This window comes from Esox lucius, chromosome 1, assembly GCF_011004845.1.
Source record: "Esox lucius isolate fEsoLuc1 chromosome 1, fEsoLuc1.pri, whole genome shotgun sequence".
NCBI classification, from domain to species: Eukaryota; Metazoa; Chordata; class Actinopteri; order Esociformes; family Esocidae; genus Esox; species Esox lucius.
In genome coordinates, this window is record NC_047569.1 from 4,888,577 (window position 1) to 4,906,642 (window position 18,066).

Sequence of the window (18,066 nt, forward strand, 5' to 3'; positions counted from 1 at the left end):
GTTCTATGTTGACATGTTCAATCAGATAAAGAGTCTTGAGCATTGCAGTTCCCTGCTGAGACAACATTCAATAAAAGGTACTAATGACTCCCGGGTGGTGCAGTGGCCCAGGGCACTCTTTTGTAGACCCAAGTTGACCACCATATTCAAGGTTCAAGCGTTAAGGGTGGAGGCATAGTCAGCAGGGATTCAATGGCCTTATCTCGCTCTATTTACTCCCCCAGATGGAACTAATGTTGTTAGGTTTGTGAGCATTCTCTTACACTCTTTGGCCCTCTTAACATCCTGGTTAGAAGAAGTGTGAAAAAAAGTTGCTTGGCATGGATGGCTAGGGAAAGACATGTCGCAATCTTCAACACTCCCAAAGAAATTATGAAAATCGGGGTAAAAAAGTTGTCCTTACCTTAGACTCAATGAAGTTCAGCCTGCGGTTCATGACAGTGAAGCCAGTACAGTTCATGCACTCTGCAATGACAGGTGAGAGGAGATGGATGAAGGTGAGGTGACGTATCCGTGCACGCAAACACCACACACACACACACACCCATGGTTTTCTCCTGGCACTAGATTACTGTCAGCAACTCTGTTACCCTACTGGGAAGCCAAAAGATATAATAGAACAATATCCATAAAGCAACATCCCAGAATTTATTAGCTATTCTAAAATATTTTATTTCTTCATTAAATCATATAATTGTGCAGACACTGGATCAGACAGACTAAACAGTATTGGGTAACCCCTCATCCTCTTTCTTGCTCTTTCTCCAACACACACACACCCACGATTGTTTTCTGTCTTCCCACTTGCTGTGCAGGTCTGTGTACCCAGACATTGGCAACACTGTCTCTCCACTTTCTCAGTTCTCTAACCACTTCTGGTTGTCTGCCAGGTACAAGTAGCCTAGCGGTTAGGCGCACTGGGCCGTGAAGTGAAACGTTGCTACATCGAATCCAAGAGCTGACTGGGTGAAGCTCTTTGGATTCTTCTGTTCTGGCCTTGAGCAAGGCTATTTGCTTTCATGCAGAACAATGTGATAGCCCTCTGCACTGCTCCGACTCTGATTGTTTTGTTTGGACCCCGTGTGCAACTGACAACTGAATTATTAAATTCCACTAGTACATGTTCCCTGTGGGATTGAGGGTTAGGGTTAATACAGAAATAGGACAGAAAAGGTTTTGGTGGAGAGGGTTGTTTTTGTCTCTTCAATGCCTTGACTCAAGGTCTAAGTATATATCCAAATATACATCCACAAAACTACAACATATAAAGGCAAGTAACACTGTTAGTTATTGGTTGGTGAACTCGCCCCCACATCTTGATCCAAGGGGTTTTACTAGAGGCAGAAAGACCACGCCCTGTTGGACGCTTGGCCGGGCATGGACTCAAGTCTACCCGCAGAAACAGTAGTTGTTTGGTAAACAAAAAACAAAATATCCCCACACCCACACCCTGATTAGAGGATTTGAAGGAAGCTAATTAAAGTACAAAGATAACATACAACCTACTCAGCCATTTATCGTCTAATGGAGAAGCACTTCAAACAGTAGTTCAAAAAAGTAGTTCAAATGGCTGCTCCACAGGGATGGGAATATATTCGATTTAATTGAATAGCCAATTTCAAAATCATTTAATTATAGTTTGTCCCAACAGTTGACCACACCAAAATGGTGAAAGCCTTCAATTGCATTGCCCATCAATGGATGCATTTGTTCCATGCCACCAGAAGGGAAAAGCTGCTGCCCTCAGGCCTAGAGAGATTTTGCAAACCTTGTTGTACATTCAGGAGGGCCCCATAGCGACACATGAACTCATGTAACTTCTTCCAATTGAAATTACTCATGTGAGGTGAACAGAGGTATATACTCTAACCAAACTCTGGTGGTTTGGTTTAGGGCACTAAATGATATGGTCTTCCCTCTTTTTTCCTCTTTTCATTTACCAACATCCAACTGGGGGTCTCAACAGAGTCATAAACCCTTGCCACAGAGACAAGTCGTTACTTAAAAACATGAGTCAGTGATACACCATCACCAATGTGTGATGGAAGCAGGATGTCCATTTTGGGAGGGGGGTGGGTTTAATTACAACAACAACATGTCAACTTCCGTTGTGTAAAAGCTAATGCAGCGTTCATTATGGAAGCAGAGCCCACATAGGGTGGACGTTAGAGTCTATTACGATGCAAGATAAAGATATGGACTCTGGCTTGATTCATTTTTCTTGGAATGATGTTTGTTCATAGGAAAGTATTATATGAAGTTGTCCTTACCGTAAATTGCTCTACACTGTAATCTATAGAGAGCTACATAAACAAATGTTCCAATTCCTTGAAGCAACTCCACAAACAGATCCACTTTTGGAAACTGTACCAACACAAAACCTAAACAACTCTCCAAATATCAACAGTGTGTGAATGAACAGCAACAAAATGAATTCGGGTGAAGAAACCAGGCAAGCCTAATTCAGCCAGCCTGCAATAGAAAATATTGCTATCTTGAGATTCAAACCCAGGTCTCCCTCATGAAAGGTTGTGTTGTTAACCATTGCAACACAGAGCTGTACATTTGCTAGTTGTCATCTGTATATCCTGAACAAATCCTATTTTGCCACTAGCCGCTTTAATAGTTAATTGGCCATTTGTGAATGACATTGATACAGTTAAACTGACTAACGTTTCTTACAAAGTTGACCTCTACCACAAATAGCCACAAATTTGCCACTGGCCATTTTAACAGCGTATTAGCCAGTAATAAGCTTTACCTTTATAAGGTATCTACTAACTTACTGGAATAGTCATAAGAATTTAACAATTGCTAGCAAGTCTGCCAAACCTATTTCATTTCATGGCATAACAACTTTTTTTTTTCCATCATGGCAAAACAACTTACTTTTTTCTTGACATTTATACAGTAACTATCAATAAAGGTGACGATAACTAACTTTTTCATCAAGTGAAAAGATGAGAGAATCGTGGAATCAATCAGAAATAATGAATAAATGTTGTTGCTCTCAATAGATTCGAACTTAGGTCTTCCACATGAGAGGCACTGTCTGTAACAACGCCACGCCATTATACATTTCAGCAGTCGCTAGACTCCATTGAGGATTGTGTTGAACTGACTTTTGTGTTGAACTGACTTATGTTCTTTTTAAGTTTACATCCACCATAACATCTATGAACTGTATGGCTTTTGCCACTGGACGTTTTAACAGATTATTAGCCAGTAATAGGCTTACTAGTATCTACTAACTTCCTAGGAATAATCATAAGGTTTCAGCAATTGTGAAGTCCGTGTGCGTTATTCACTGGTGCTACCTGAGCTGGCTTTGTGCTCCGGTAAGAGAGTCGCTGCAACCTTTGGTTTTAATTCAACAGATTTATTGACATCCAATTCCAGCAGGTGAATACAGTGCTTGTCGCTTGCAATAGTATGTGTTTGTGTGTGGGTGTGGTTTTCTGTAAAATAAGAGAATATAGAATATGTAAATATAACCTGTACATAATCAATGCATATATATATATAGATTAAAGAGAAATAAGCAACAATCACTCTGCAGTATATGTACTTATAGACAATATACATAATTGCTATGCAAGCAACCAAACAATACTGGATAGTAATGGAAATTAACACAATCCAATGTAGTAGAGAATACAGATTATTGTGCAGTTACCTCTATTGGCCACTAATGACCACAAATGAACATAACAGCAACATACAGGTACAATAGTCATGTGATAGACCAGTGGCGCGAATGGCACGGTGAAATGCGCTTCAACAGTCAAACCAGCAACACCATCGCGAATGCAACAGCTGAACTAATCCTCAGCAGGACTGTAGTTAACAAATATACAACACTGTACTAACATGCATCCATGAATGGAAGTACTAACTATTGTTTCTGAATGATATAATTTGCAGTAAGTTCCTAGCGTTACAGTAGACATGAGCATGCTATCATGAACTATAAGAAAGAGAAATACTATAATGTTAACTACACAAACAAAGATACATGCAACGCCAGCATGGACATAAGATTGTGCACTTATGTTCTCAATAACGCACACGGCAACACAACAGAAGCTTTATACAGATAACGTGCAACTATAGGAGCAGCTGTTCTCATGTCTGCAGCGAACTACAAAGAAACTGGTGAAGTTTCGCATGTGCGCAAATGCGCGAGTCAAAGGAATGACGTAGGCTTATCAGTCCAGCAGGGAGTTTTCCACAGCAATTGCTAGCGAGACTAAAGATGAACTTTTCCATGCCAGAAACAGTCGCAATATAACCGTATACAGTTTCAGTTAAGGCTTACTATAACGTAACTATTGTATGTTAAGCCAGGAAATGTGTTTGTCTATCCTGACCCAAAACGCATGCACGGATGCGTATTTCAAAAAATCCACCAGAAACAGTCGCAGTATAACCGTAAACTGTTTTATTTCAGGCTTACCATAATGTAGATACTAACAGTTTTGGCCAGCAACGTTTTCGTCTATACGAAATAATTCATAATGCATACATCGCTTCGCCTGCGAGGAGATACAAACTCGGGACCTATAGTTCACACAAGTCCGCTTCTCTAACCACTACGCTATTTAACAAGGGGTATTCAGTTAGTCAGTCAGTCAGTAAGAGACACGGTCCGGCAAAGCCTTACAAAACTAAAGTTTAGGAATGCCTACAGCTTGCGTACATCAGTAAAAGTAGGCTAGCATTATCAGTAAAATGATTGTGCAGTCCAATGGGGTTCAACAAGCACATGGGCCTTGATACAATTTATTTTTTGAATCAATGTGCTCTCATACACTCTAGAAATGACTGTGCATGTGTATAATGTCTGTGCATTTACAGGTCATTTAGACTGAATACATCCATCTTATCAAAATATAGTCCACCAGTAGTAGATATTCATAGATCCTTAAATACCCAGACACGAGTAAAAGAACATTTGAACTATATATAAAAGGTACCAGTGTCTGGAAGGCATTATACACACCCCCACTACCAGAGCATACCTCACACATAGCTGTGGAAAGTATTTTCTCTGTAAGCATTTCTTGTAGCATAAAATAAGTTCTTGCTTCGCATCACTTGGGACAACAGATATATAGTGCCATGAAAATGTTTTTGCCCATCTGATAATTTTTTGCATATTTTCTGCAGTGAATGTTAATAAGATCTTCAGAACCCAACTACATTTTTATAATACTGTACCAAAGGGAACCTGAGTTAACGAAAATCAATACCTTAATATTACAATAACCTTATAATTATCCCCCCCCCACAAAGAACATTTCAATGTGCATTCTAGGTGCCTACACTTAATTGATTTTGAAATTATGACTGATCATGCAAAATAATATATATCTAAGGATAGTGATCATACAGAGAGGGAACAAATCATTTATTTGTACATTTACCCATTGACAAAGAAATGATCAGTCTATAATTTTAAAGGTAGGTTTATTTGAACAGTGAGAGAATAACAACAAAAAAATCCAGAAAAACATTTCAGAAATGTTATAAATAGATTTTAAGAGCACACTCTTAAAGGGAATGCTCCTAATCTCAGTTTATTACTTGTATAAAAGACACCTGTCCACAGAAGCAATCAGATTCCAAACTCTCCATCATGGCCAAGACCAAAGAGCTGTCCAAGGATGTCAGGGACAAGATTGTAGAACTACACAAGGCTGGAATGGGCTACAAGACCATCGCCAAGCAGTTCGGTGAGAAGGTGACAGCAACTGGTGCGATTATTCGCAAATGGAAGAAACACAAAAGAACTTTCAATCTCCCTCGGTCTGGAGCTCCATGCAAGATCTCACCTCATGGAGTTGCAATGATCATGAGAACGATGAGGAATCAGCCCAGAACTACACAGGAGAAACTTGTCAATGATCTCAAGGCAGCTGGGACCATTGTCACCAAGAAAACTGAAATCCTGCAGCGCCCGCAAGGTCCCCCTGCTCAAGAAAGCACATGTACAGGCCGGTCTGAAGTTTGCCAATGAACATCTGATTGATTCAGAGGAGAAATGGGTGAAAGTGTTGTGGTCACATGAGACCAAAATCAAGCTCTTTGGCATCAAGTTGAGTAACTTGCCGTGTTTGGAGGGGGAGGAATGCCTATGACCCCAAGAACACCATCCCCACCTTTCAAACATGGAGTTGGAAACATTATGCTTTGGGGGTGTTTTTCTGCTAAGGGGACAGAACAACTTCAACGCATCAAAGGAACGATGGACGGGGCCATGTACCTTCAAGTCTTGGGTGAGAACCTCCTTCCCTCAGCCAGGGCATCGAAAATGGGTCGTGGATGGGTATTCCAGCATGACAATTACCCAAAACACACAGCCAAGGCAACAAAGTAGTGGCTCAAGAAGAAGCACATTAAGGTCCTGGAGTGGGCTAGCCAGTCTCCAGACCTTAATCCCATAGAAAATCTGTGGAGGGAGCTGAAGGTTCAAGATGCCAAACATCAGCCTTGAAACCTTAATGACTTGGAGAAGATCTGCAAAGAGGAGTGGGACAAAATCCCTCCTGAGATGTGTGCAAACCTGGTGGCCAACTACAAGAAACGTCTGACCTCTGTGATTGCCAACACAGAGGTGATTGCCCTGCTGCTTGAATGAAACATTTGCGTTTCTTAATCAATGATATCATAGTATTTTTTGAGGGCTTTAATGCATGACCAGAATTACAGATAACTAGATCAGGGGCAATTTTTTTATTTTTAATAAAAATATATCTAAATATTTTGAGATCATAAAAGCCTACTAGCCAGGCCCTGTCAAAAAGTAATCACCAATTGAAACTTAAAAACTGGTTACATCAGTTTTTACTTATCTGTCTGTCTTTCATAGCACCGTGGAGGGATTTTGACCTAGTCCTCAATGAAGAACTGCTTCAACCCAGTGACATTAATGGGCTTCAGCTCAAGGCAGAAAGGCCTGACATTGTCCCGTAAAATTCTCTAACACAAAGCAGAATTCATGGCTACTTCAATGATGACAAGTTGTCCAGGTCCCAATGCAGAAAAACAACTCTGCCGTGAATCTCATTTCTGCCCAGTGTCTTTCGGATGGTGACGTCATGAACAATGAAAAAGGCCTGAATACCAATTTTACTATTGTCACAATCCCGGTTTTCTAGGAATATACAGTACAGTCCTTAAGTATTTGGACAGTCACATATTTGTTTGGTTTTGGCTCTTAAAAGTATACAATGATAATGGGGTTGAAGTACAGACTGTCAGATTTAATTTAAGGGTATTTTCATCCAGTTTGGCTTCACAGCTGTCTCTTATTAGGCAGGTGTGTTTGTTTGTGTAATTAGTGCATGAAAAAGGGAGCTGTCAATGCCTATGTCTGTCTGGATTCTAAGCTTTGCATTTGGAGTTGGTTGCTGGTGTCTAACAACAGAAGGACCAAAGAAATGTCAATGCAAAGTTGGCCATCAGGATGCAGATGAATCATTATGAATCAGAGACATAGCCAAAACATTAGGAATGCCAAAACCAACCTTTTGGTATATTAAGAAGGATAAAGCTCAGCAATTGCAAATGACCTGGTAGATGAAGAACGACCGCGACAGTAGATGACCAAAACTCTTGTCTGCTTAGATAAACTCACGTCTACTCAGAAACCAAGGAGTTAACTGGGGCCAAAATGTGTAATGCTATTGACTGGTCAAGTCAATCACCTGACCAAAATCCAATTGAGCATACATGTATGTTTCAAGACTGAAGACAACTTTATTTATGATTAAGTTTATTTGTACAAATACATCACATATTGTGAAATACCTGTATGTTTTCACCAAATGAAAACTGACAGTCTGCACTTTAAGTTGTGGTTTCATTTCAAATCCAATGGGTTGGAGTACAGCGCCAAAACAATAAAACTTGTGTCACTTTCCAAAAACATATGGACTGTAATGTATCAAGGAAAGTAGACAAATGTTTGACTGAAATGTAAGAAACTAAATTGGTGTTAGCTTGTAGCTGCGTTGTACAGTAGAAGACCAGTGGACCGTCATTGCTAAGAAGACAGACCCAGGAAGGAGAACGCTATCCCTTTCCAAAGATACTTGGATAGATGACCGGAATGTGTCTATTGGCTGTTTTGCCACAGCCAATAAGGGTTGGCCATTTCCCAACAGCCGTTGCTGTGTTTACCCAGTGCCGGCATCTGGTCTGCCCTTGATAGCATCATAAGTGGGTGGTGCTAAATGCTCCGTGCCCAAACCAGTATATGAAAGGTGCCCATGGAATATTAGGTAGTCTCGGTTATAATATCTGTCATTCTCTTTCTTTCTCTCATGCTCTGAGAATGCAGCGGTTCATCAGTTCACCATCCAGACCACTCCAAAGCCAAAAACAACCACACATCTGGGCCAGGACACTACTGAGTGTTCAAATAGATGCCCAACTCAGTAGGACACACAGACGTGCGGTAATGTAGAAGGCTATGAACACATGCTTTGTGGATTCTATGACATACACAGGGAATACTGAATACACTCAACAACAACCAATAGAACCAGATAGAGGTTACTAGGCTTGTAACCATAGTGGAAAACCTTTATGCAGCTATACAGGTGCATCTCAAAAAATTAGAATATCATGGATAAGTTCATTTTTCCCGTAATTCAAATCATAAAGTGACAATTTCATATATTCTAGATTCATTACACATAAAGTAGAATATTTTAAGCCTTTTTTGTTTCAATTTGATGATTACAACTTACAGCTCATGGAAATCAAAAATCCAGTATCTCAAAATATTAGAATGAAGAAAATTACAATACAGAAATATCGACCTGAGAGAAGCTCTAATCAGCTAATTAAATCCCTGAGCCTTCAGTACACACAACTACAATCATGGGGAAGGTAGTAAAAGGTGCAAGCAACAGGGATGACCGCAGCCTTGAGAGGATTGTCAAACAAAGCTGATTCAAGAACTTGGGGGAACTTCACAAGGAGTTGTCTGAGGGTGGAGTCAGTGTCATCAAAAGCCACAACGCACAGATGTGTCCAGGAAATGAGATACAAGTGTTGTGTTCCTAATGTCAAGTCACACCTGAACCAAAGAAGCGTCATACCTGGGCGAAGGAGAAAAATAACTGAACCGCTGCTCAGTGGTCCAAAGTCCTCTCTTCAGATGAAAGTACATTTTGCATTGTTTTTGGAAATCAAGGTCCCAGAGTCTGGAGGAAGAGTGGAGAGGCACAGAATCCAAGTTGCTTGAAGTCCAGTGTGAAGTTTCCACATTCAGTGATGATTTGGGGTGCCATGTCATCTGCTGGTTTTGGTCCACTGTGTTTTATCAAGTCCAGAGTCAATGCAGCCATCTACTAGGAGATTTAAGAGCACTTCATGCTTCAATCTGTTGACAATGGAGATGCTGATTTCCTTTTCCAGCAGGACTTGGTACCTGCCCACAGTGCCAAAATGACTGTAAACTGGTTTGCGGCCCATGGTATTACTGTGCTTGACTGACCAGCCTCCTAGCCAGACCTGAATACCCCAAGACTGGGTCAATCTGGGAATGGTTTCATCCACTCATAAACATAAGGCACTTGCATGTTAACGGCATCTTTCAGGCTTTTGACATGTTTTAAATTGTACCTAGCATAGCATAGCATCATCTTCCGCTTATCCGGGGCCGGGTCGCGGGGGCAGCAGTCTAAGCAGGGATGCCCAGACTTCCCTCTCCCCAGACACTTCCTCCAGCTCTTCCGGGGGGACACCGAGGCGTTCCCAGGCCAGCCTGGAGACATAGTCCCTCCAGCGTGTCCTAGGTCTTCCCCGGGGTCTCTTCCCGGTGGGACGGGACCGGAACACCTTCCCAGGAAGGCGTTCCGGAGGCATCCGAAACAGATGCCCAAGCCACCTCAGCTGACCCCTCTCGATGTGGAGGAGCAGCGGCTCTACTCTGAGCTCCTCCCGGGTGACCGAGCTTCTCACCCTATCTCTAAGGGATCGCCCAGCCACCCTGCGGAGAAAGCTCATTTCGGCCGCCTGTATCCGGGATCTTGTCCTTTCGGTCATGACCCAAAGCTCATGACCATAGGTGAGAGTAGGAACGTAGATTGACCGGTAAATCGAGAGCTTCGCCTTGCGGCTCAGCTCTTTCTTCACCACGACAGACCGATACATCGACCGCATTACTGCAGAAGCTGCACCGATCCGTCTGTCAATCTCCCGTTCCTTCCTTCCCTCACTCGTGAACAGGACCCCTAGATACTTAAACTCCTCCACTTGAGGCAGGCACTCTCCACCAACCTGAAGTGGGCAAGCCACCCTTTTCCGACTGAGGACCATGGCCTCGGATTTGGAGGTACTGATTTTCATCCCCACCGCTCCACACTCGGCTGCAAACCTTCCAAGTGTATGCTGAAGGTCCTGGCTTGAAGGGGCCAACACGACAACATCATCCGCAAAGAGCAGAGACGAAATCGTGTGGTCCCCAAACCTGACACCCTCCGGCCCCTGGCTGCGCCTAGAAATTCTGTCCATAAAAATTACGAACAGAACCGGTGACAAAGGGCAGCCCTGCCGGAGTCCAACATGCACAGGGAACAAGTCTGACTTACTGCCGGCAATGCGGACCAAGCTCCTGCTTCGGTCGTACAGGGACCTGACAGCCCTTAGCAAAGGACCCAGGACCCCATATTCCCGAAGCACTCTCCACAGGATGCCGCGTGGGACACAGTCGAATGCCTTCTCCAAATCCACAAAACACATGTGGACTGGTTGGGCAAACTCCCATGAACCCTCCATCACCCTGTAGAGGGTATAGAGCTGGTCCAGTGTTCCACGGCCTGGACGAAAACCACACTGTTCCTCCTGAATCCGAGGTTCTACTATCGGCCGTATTCTCCTCTCCAGAACCCTGGCATAGACTTTCCCGGGGAGGCTGAGAAGTGTGATCCCCCTATAGTTGGAACACACCCTCCGGTCCCCCTTCTTAAAAAGAGGGACCACCACCCCAGTCTGCCATCCCAGAGGCACTGTCCCCGACTGCCACGCGATGTTGCACAGGCGTGTCAACCAAGACAGCCCCACAACATCCAGAGACTTGAGGTACTCAGGGCGGATCTCATCCACCCCCGGTGCCTTGCCACCGAGGAGTTTCTTAACCACCTCGGTGACTTCAGCCCGGGTGATGGACGAGTCCACCTCTGAGCCCTCATCCTCTGCTTCCTCAATGGAAGACGTGACGGCGGGATTGAGGAGATCCTCGAAGTACTCCTTCCACCGCCCGACGACATCCCCAGTTGAGGTCAACAGCTGCCCACCTCTACTGTAAACAGCGTTGGTAGGGCACTGTTTCCCTCTCCTGAGGCGCCGGATGGTTTGCCAGAATCTCTTCGAGGCCAGCCGATAGTCCTTCTCCATGGCCTCACCGAACTCCTCCCAGGCCCGAGTTTTTGCCTCCACAACCACCCGGGCTGCAGTCCGCTTGGCCTGTCGGTACCCGTCAGCTGCCTCTGGAGTCCCACAAGCCAACCAGGCCTGATAGGACTCCTTCTTCAGCTTGACAGCATCCCTTACTTCCGGTGTCCACCACCGGGTTCGGGGATTGCCGCCTCGACAGGCACCAGAGACCTTACGGCCACAGCTCCGAGCGGCCGCTTCGACAATGGCGGTGGAGAACATGGTCCACTCGGACTCAATATCTCCAGCCTCCCTCGGGATCCAGTCAAAGCTCTGCCGGAGGTGGGAGTTAAAGATCTCTCTGACAGGAGACTCGGCCAGACGTTCCCAGCAGACCCTTACAGTACGCTTGGGCCTGCCGAGTCTGTCCAGCTTCCTCCCCCGCCATCGGATCCAACTCACAACCAGGTGGTGATCAGTTGACAGCTCCACCCCTCTCTTCACCCGAGTGTCCAAGAAATGTGGCCGCAGGTCAGATGAAACGACAACAAAGTCGATCATCGACCTGCGGCCTAGGGTGTCCTGGTGCCACGTGCACTGATGGACACCCTTATGCTTGAACATGGTGTTCGTAATGGACAAACTGTGACTAGCACAGAAGTCCAATAACTGAACACCGCTCGGGTTCAGATCAGGGGGGCCGTTCCTCCCAATCACGCCCCTCCAGGGGTCACTGTCGTTGCCCACGTGGGCGTTGAAGTCCCCCAGTAGAACGATAGAGTCCCCAGTCGGAGCACTTTCCAGCACCCCTCCCAGAGACTCCAAGAAGGTCGGGTACTCTGCACTGCCGTTCGGCCCATAGGCACAAACAACAGTGAGAGACCTATCCCCGACCCGTAGGCGCAGGGAAACGACCCTCTCGTTCACCGGGGTAAACTCCAACACATGGCGGCAGAGCTGGGGAGCTATAAGCAAACCCACACCAGCCCGCCGCCTCTCACCATGGCCAACTCCAGAGTGGTGAAGAGTCCATCCTCTCTCAAGGAGTGTGGTTCCAGAGCCCAAGCCGTGCGTAGAGGTGATCCCGACTACCTCTAGTCGGAACCTCTCAACCTCACGCACTAACTCAGGCTCCTTCCCCGCCTGCGAGGTGACATTCCACGTCCCTAGAGCTAGTTTCCGTGTCCGGGGATCGGGTTGTCTAGGACCCCGCCTTCGACTGCCGCCCGATCCTCTCTGCACCGGCCCCTTATGGTCCCTCCTGTGGGTGGTGAGCCCACGGGAGGGCGGCCCCATGTCGCTCGTTCGGGCTGGGCCCGGCCGGGCCCCATGGGGAAAGGCCCGGCCACCAGGCGCTCGCGAACGAGCCCCAACCCCGGGCCTGGCTCCAGGGTGGGGCCCCGGCTGCGCCATGCCGGGCGACGTCACAGAACACATGATTTTTTTCTTCATTAAGGGGTTTTTGAACCAATCAATTGTACCTGGTAGAGCCATTGTTGAGATGTTTTGTCAGTCCTCCTACTGTAGCTGGCTTGTCAGCCCCTTGCACACAATCTGTGTAAACCTTAAAGCGGTTTGGGCAGTGCACAGCATCAGTAAGGACGTCAAGTCTATGCATGGATAGCTTGGTGACAGACAGTGTGTCTAGGTTTTCTTTGTCCACACTGAGAAATGAGCACGTCATTTTCTGTTGAGAGCTCTACCTTGACAGTGGCTGGTTGCAGGCTTTGGAAATGGCTTTGATGGTGAGCAGCAGTGTGTCTGTGAGCAAACATGTGTAATACTGGGGGAAGTGAACATCATCAAGGTCAGTGGAACTTACAGGTTGCAGGCATATCTCTTAGTCAGACAATATGTTACTGGCATTATCAGTGGATTACCTTGCAGTGTTCCATGATTCCTATATTCTCTAGCATGGCAGACTTAGAACATTAGACTGGCTGATGTCATAAAGACACTATACATCAGAATGTAGCAATTTGGCAGCCATCTTACCTGGGACCTATAATCCAGCTGCAATAGAAACACATGGTGGAAGTGGCATTTTATGTTTTTATGATTATATTTCCTTACTTTAAAATGCAGCACAAATGTATATTTCATTGTACAAATTGCTATTTTGGTTACAGTATGTTAAACATAGCATAAGTCCCACAATGTCATTGGATCCATATCAAAGCAATATACTGCCCAATGTCCTAATAAGTGCATTTACTTAACAAGCTATACCTATGGGGTATTGTCAAGAGGAAAATGAGATACACCAGACCCAACAACACAAATGAGCTGAAGGCCTCTATCAAAGCAACCTGAGCTTCCATAACACCTGAGCAGTGCCACAGGCTGATCGACTCCATGCCATGCCACATTGATGTAGTAAAAGGAGCACTGACCAAGTATTGAGTGCATAAATTAACATACTAAGGAACTTTTGCAGGTGTTTTGAGTTAATTTGCTGATGAAAGCCCTTCTCAGGTCAACATTTCTGTTTTATAATTATTATTATTTTTTTTTTTCATGAGCTGTAAGCCGTAATCATCAAGATTGAAACAAAAAAGCCTTGAAATGTTTCACTTTATGTGCAATGAATCTAGAACATATGAATGTGTTCATGATATTCATTATTTTTTAGATGCAAATGTATACTGTAGAATAGTTCAATCAAGAACAGCAGAACCTGAAAAGTGCTTGTAGGAACATGACACAGAGGCAGGTGGTGTGGTTCCCAGCGCGGAGGTTGATTCAAAGGGGCAGGAACAGGCCAAACCCGTGGTCAGTAACCGACAAGGTTGATAACAGCAAAAGTAGATCAAGCAAAAGTACAGGCAGGGACGAGACTAACAATGGTTGGCAGGAAAAAGGCTGGAGAGCTCGGTACTAGGGATAGGACGAATTAACGCAAAGCTCCAAAGCACTGTTTGGTTTTCCCAGTTCTACTGTTTCCATGCAGTATACCAGAAGCTTGTTTCAAAGTACAACATCACGTGACCAATGACGTTTGAAGCTTCGGACATCACAAAATCACCTTTGAGTTCCAACCAGGCCCAACAGGTTTCATTTTAGGAATGGCTGTTTTCAAACTGCGTGCATAATAGGTTTATGAAATCCGGTGAATTTGAGGGTTGTCAGTAGGAGTTTGAGACAAGCATGCAAATGGAAATTATAGAGAAATATTTGAAAGAGTAAATTAGTCAAGAGAGTCATAAAAGAGAGCAACAATGGAGAGTGTGTGTATGACAGTGTTCCTTTTGTCTACAAAAACAGTGACGAAGATATTAATTAAATACCTATTTTCCGTTGGCAATTGACGACACAATATCTGACTGAATAGAAACAGTTTTCTTTTTGGTTGACAAAAACAAGACTAGATGAAATTATCTTTGTGAAAATAATCTTATTTAACTACCATAGTTGGAAAGGAGGATTTTGGAAAGAGAGGTTCTCGCGAAGGATGGCCCATGTGGCCGAAAGCGCCTACAATGGGCACCTGAGCATCAGAACTGGACCATGGAGCAATGGAAGAAGGCGGTATGGTCTGATGAATCATGTTTTCTTTTGCATCACGTGGATGGCCGGGTGCGTGTGCATCGCTTACCTGGAGAACACATGGCACCAGGATGCATTATGGGAAGAAGGCAAGCCAACGGAGGCAGTGTGATGTTTGGGCAACGTCCTGCTGGGAAATCTTGGGTCCTGCCATTCATGTGGATGTTACTTTGACACATACCACCTACCTGAGCATTGTTGCAGACTATGTGCACCCTTTCATGGCAACGGTATTCCCTGATGGCATTGGCCTCTTTCAGTTGGATAATGCATCCAGCCACAAAGCAAAAATGGTTCAGGAATGGTTTGAGGAACACAAGTTCAAGGCATTTACTTGGCTTCCAAATTCCCCAGATCTCAATCCAATCGAGCATCTGTGGGATGTGCTGGACAAACAAGTCTGATCCATGAAGGCCCCACCTCGCAACTTACAGGACTTAAAGGATCCGCTGCTAACGTCTTGGTGCCAGATACCACAGCACACCTTCAGAGGTCTAGTGGAGTCCATGCCTCGACGGGTCAGGGCTGATTTTGCGGCAAAAGTAGGACCTACACAATATCAGGTGGTCATAATGTTATGGCTGATCGGTGTATAAGCACAGGCAAAGACTGTGGTGTATTGCCTGGAGATGTGGGTATACACGTTGTTAACTATCAAAATGTTTTTGAATCTTATGTTCCCCCCTTGTTCACATTTCAAACTGATATTTCCAACCATGTGAATTAAACTGAAACAATAACGTGCGTACAATACACATTTTCCACTGGCTTATTACATTTCGGACATTTCAAGCTTCCATAATGTGCCCGCTTACAAATGTTCATTAATAGGCCTAAATGTAGGCCATACCAACACTATAAGCAAAACATTATGATATGTCCATTAGCATTATTGGTTATGGTGATATGTTTAGGCTACTATAGGTTAATGAGGCAATAACTGTGACTGGACTACAATGAGATTAAAACATAAGGGCATTTTGTTGACTAAAACTGCTATTCAAATGATGTGCATGTGACTACAACTGAAAGATATTTTAGTATATCACATGATCGATGACGTCCGAAGCTTCATTTGACCAAGTTCAGACCAGAATGAAACACCTTACAGTGCACAAATGACCAAATACCAAATCTACGCATCGAATTCTGTGGTGCAACCTTTCTATTCCAGACTGCTGTTTACATGGTCACAGGTTCGATTCTTCCTGTTGTGGGTAATATGATTTTGTTGAATGCAAAATGTCAGCCTTTCTTCCTCCACAAATTCATGTTTATACCCTTTTTAATGGCCTTCATTATTCATTCATCCTTACCATTGATTCTAATACATCATCCCGGGCTAAATAAAATGTCTAAATCAAAAATGTCATATCCCTACTATGCAAACATAAGGACCATCCAAAAGGTTCACAGAGAAACAGGCTTAGTAGAGTCCTAACATACCTCACAATGAAACTGAGCAAATGAACAGGGTGAAGACACAGGTGTAGACCTTAATGACAGGACAAGCTACATACAAGAACAAAGGACAAAAACTAAACAGAACAGGCTACATTCAAGGACAATGGCAAAAACAAAACAGAAAAAAACTGAACTTCAGTGCTGTATAGAACTTTTCGAAACATTTTATAATGCGCCCTCTAGGCTGCGCATGTGCGAGATTGCATAACCCTAAACTACACAAAAGAAATGCAAGCCCACGCAGATCTACAAAATTAAACTATAATGAGTTTGCCCTATTAGTTTACACTACAGATAATATCAACTTCATTAATCAAAACAACATAATATCAAATCCCTTTTCAATGCAACAAACCATAATAACAAATCTAACTTTGCAAGATACTCAGGGCTCAACAATAACGATGGCCCGATGGCCATCTGGGACAGTAAAAAGTCAAGTCGGACTAACAAAACTAGCAACAATTTTTTTTTTTGAAAAAATAATTATCCCAATATAAACTTGACCACCTCCAGTTGTTTTGTAATCTGGCACATGCACAAATAACTACCTTGCAACACTTTGCGCATGCTGTTGGCCAGTCAATAGTTGAGCAGTGATGTGACTCATTGTTTTCCGGTATTGCTTTTCAATAAAACATTTAAAAACGTGTGCAAGCCACTCAAGTGAAGAAGGCAGTGAAAGATAACTACAAGCTCAAACAAAAGCACATTTATTTTACCTCAGTGCAAAAAAGATTTAATCTGTTTCGACTTCAATGGCATTCAGTGTCCTCTGTCTTAAGTTCCCGGCTAGAGCGGACAAATATGGGTCATTTTACAAAGGCACTGACAACTTTTACAAACAATACCTGAATAGCCCTGCCCATAGCAAACAGCACCTGGTCTGCATGACAGCCAAGCGGGTGGCTGACAATCCATCTTCAGGGCCCTTGACCGTACTGGTCAGGAATTTAAGTACAGGTGCCCACTGAGTGATTGCAAGACTTCTACAACCACATAGTAGAAGACAGACCAGACGTCCACCTTGTTCCCCCAGGGAAGAATGCGTGTTCTGTTAAAAGTCAAATGTTTTGTTGACTGTTATCTTTTAATGAATATTTATAATTAGAAATGTGATGATAGAAATATATATATATATATTGTTTTATATATCCAGAATGCATTTCATAAAGGTTTAAACATGTTAAGTAACAAAAGTATTTGGTTATATGTTATAACACTGATAAATGACAACTTTTAGAAGAATGGACAGTAAAAATGTTTTTGGGGCCTGTAAGTTTCAAAGCCACTGGGCCAGTAGCAAAACATTTTAACATTGAGCCTGGTCTAGGTCTGTGATTTTGTTACAAGAAGCATGAGTGCATCAATATAAATGTGTCAGTCTTTAAAGCAGTGCTCTTCATTGCGAGGCCCCTGGTGGCCATCTGTGCAGCCACTGATGTGTCCTCCATTGCATTTAGGGTTGTATTATTTTGTCTTGTGGCAGCCCATGTCTTATCAACCAAAGTCTCCCACGTTTGAAAATTTGTCAATAAGACTGCTTTAAAGGATGGGCATTCTGAGTCTTTTTGATGAGCTGGCTCATCTTGCTCTCTTCACATGAAGGAGCTGGTTCATTTGGCTCCTGAATGGCTCTTCACTGAAAATGCTTAAAAACCAAATGGA

At 43.7% G+C, this 18,066-nt stretch overlaps 1 protein-coding gene across 2 annotated transcripts in view; it reads right to left on the reverse strand.

Moving 5' to 3' along the window:
* LOC105007879 (collagen alpha-1(XXVI) chain) overlaps nt 1-18,066 on the reverse strand; it is a 48,802-nt gene that overhangs the window by 12,180 nt on the left and 18,556 nt on the right. For both annotated transcript variants that reach the window (XM_020044833.2, XM_013133868.3), the window contains exon 4: nt 404-465. In XM_020044833.2, the coding sequence (XP_019900392.2) occupies nt 404-465 (62 nt within the window). The remainder of the gene's footprint in view (nt 1-403; nt 466-18,066) is intronic.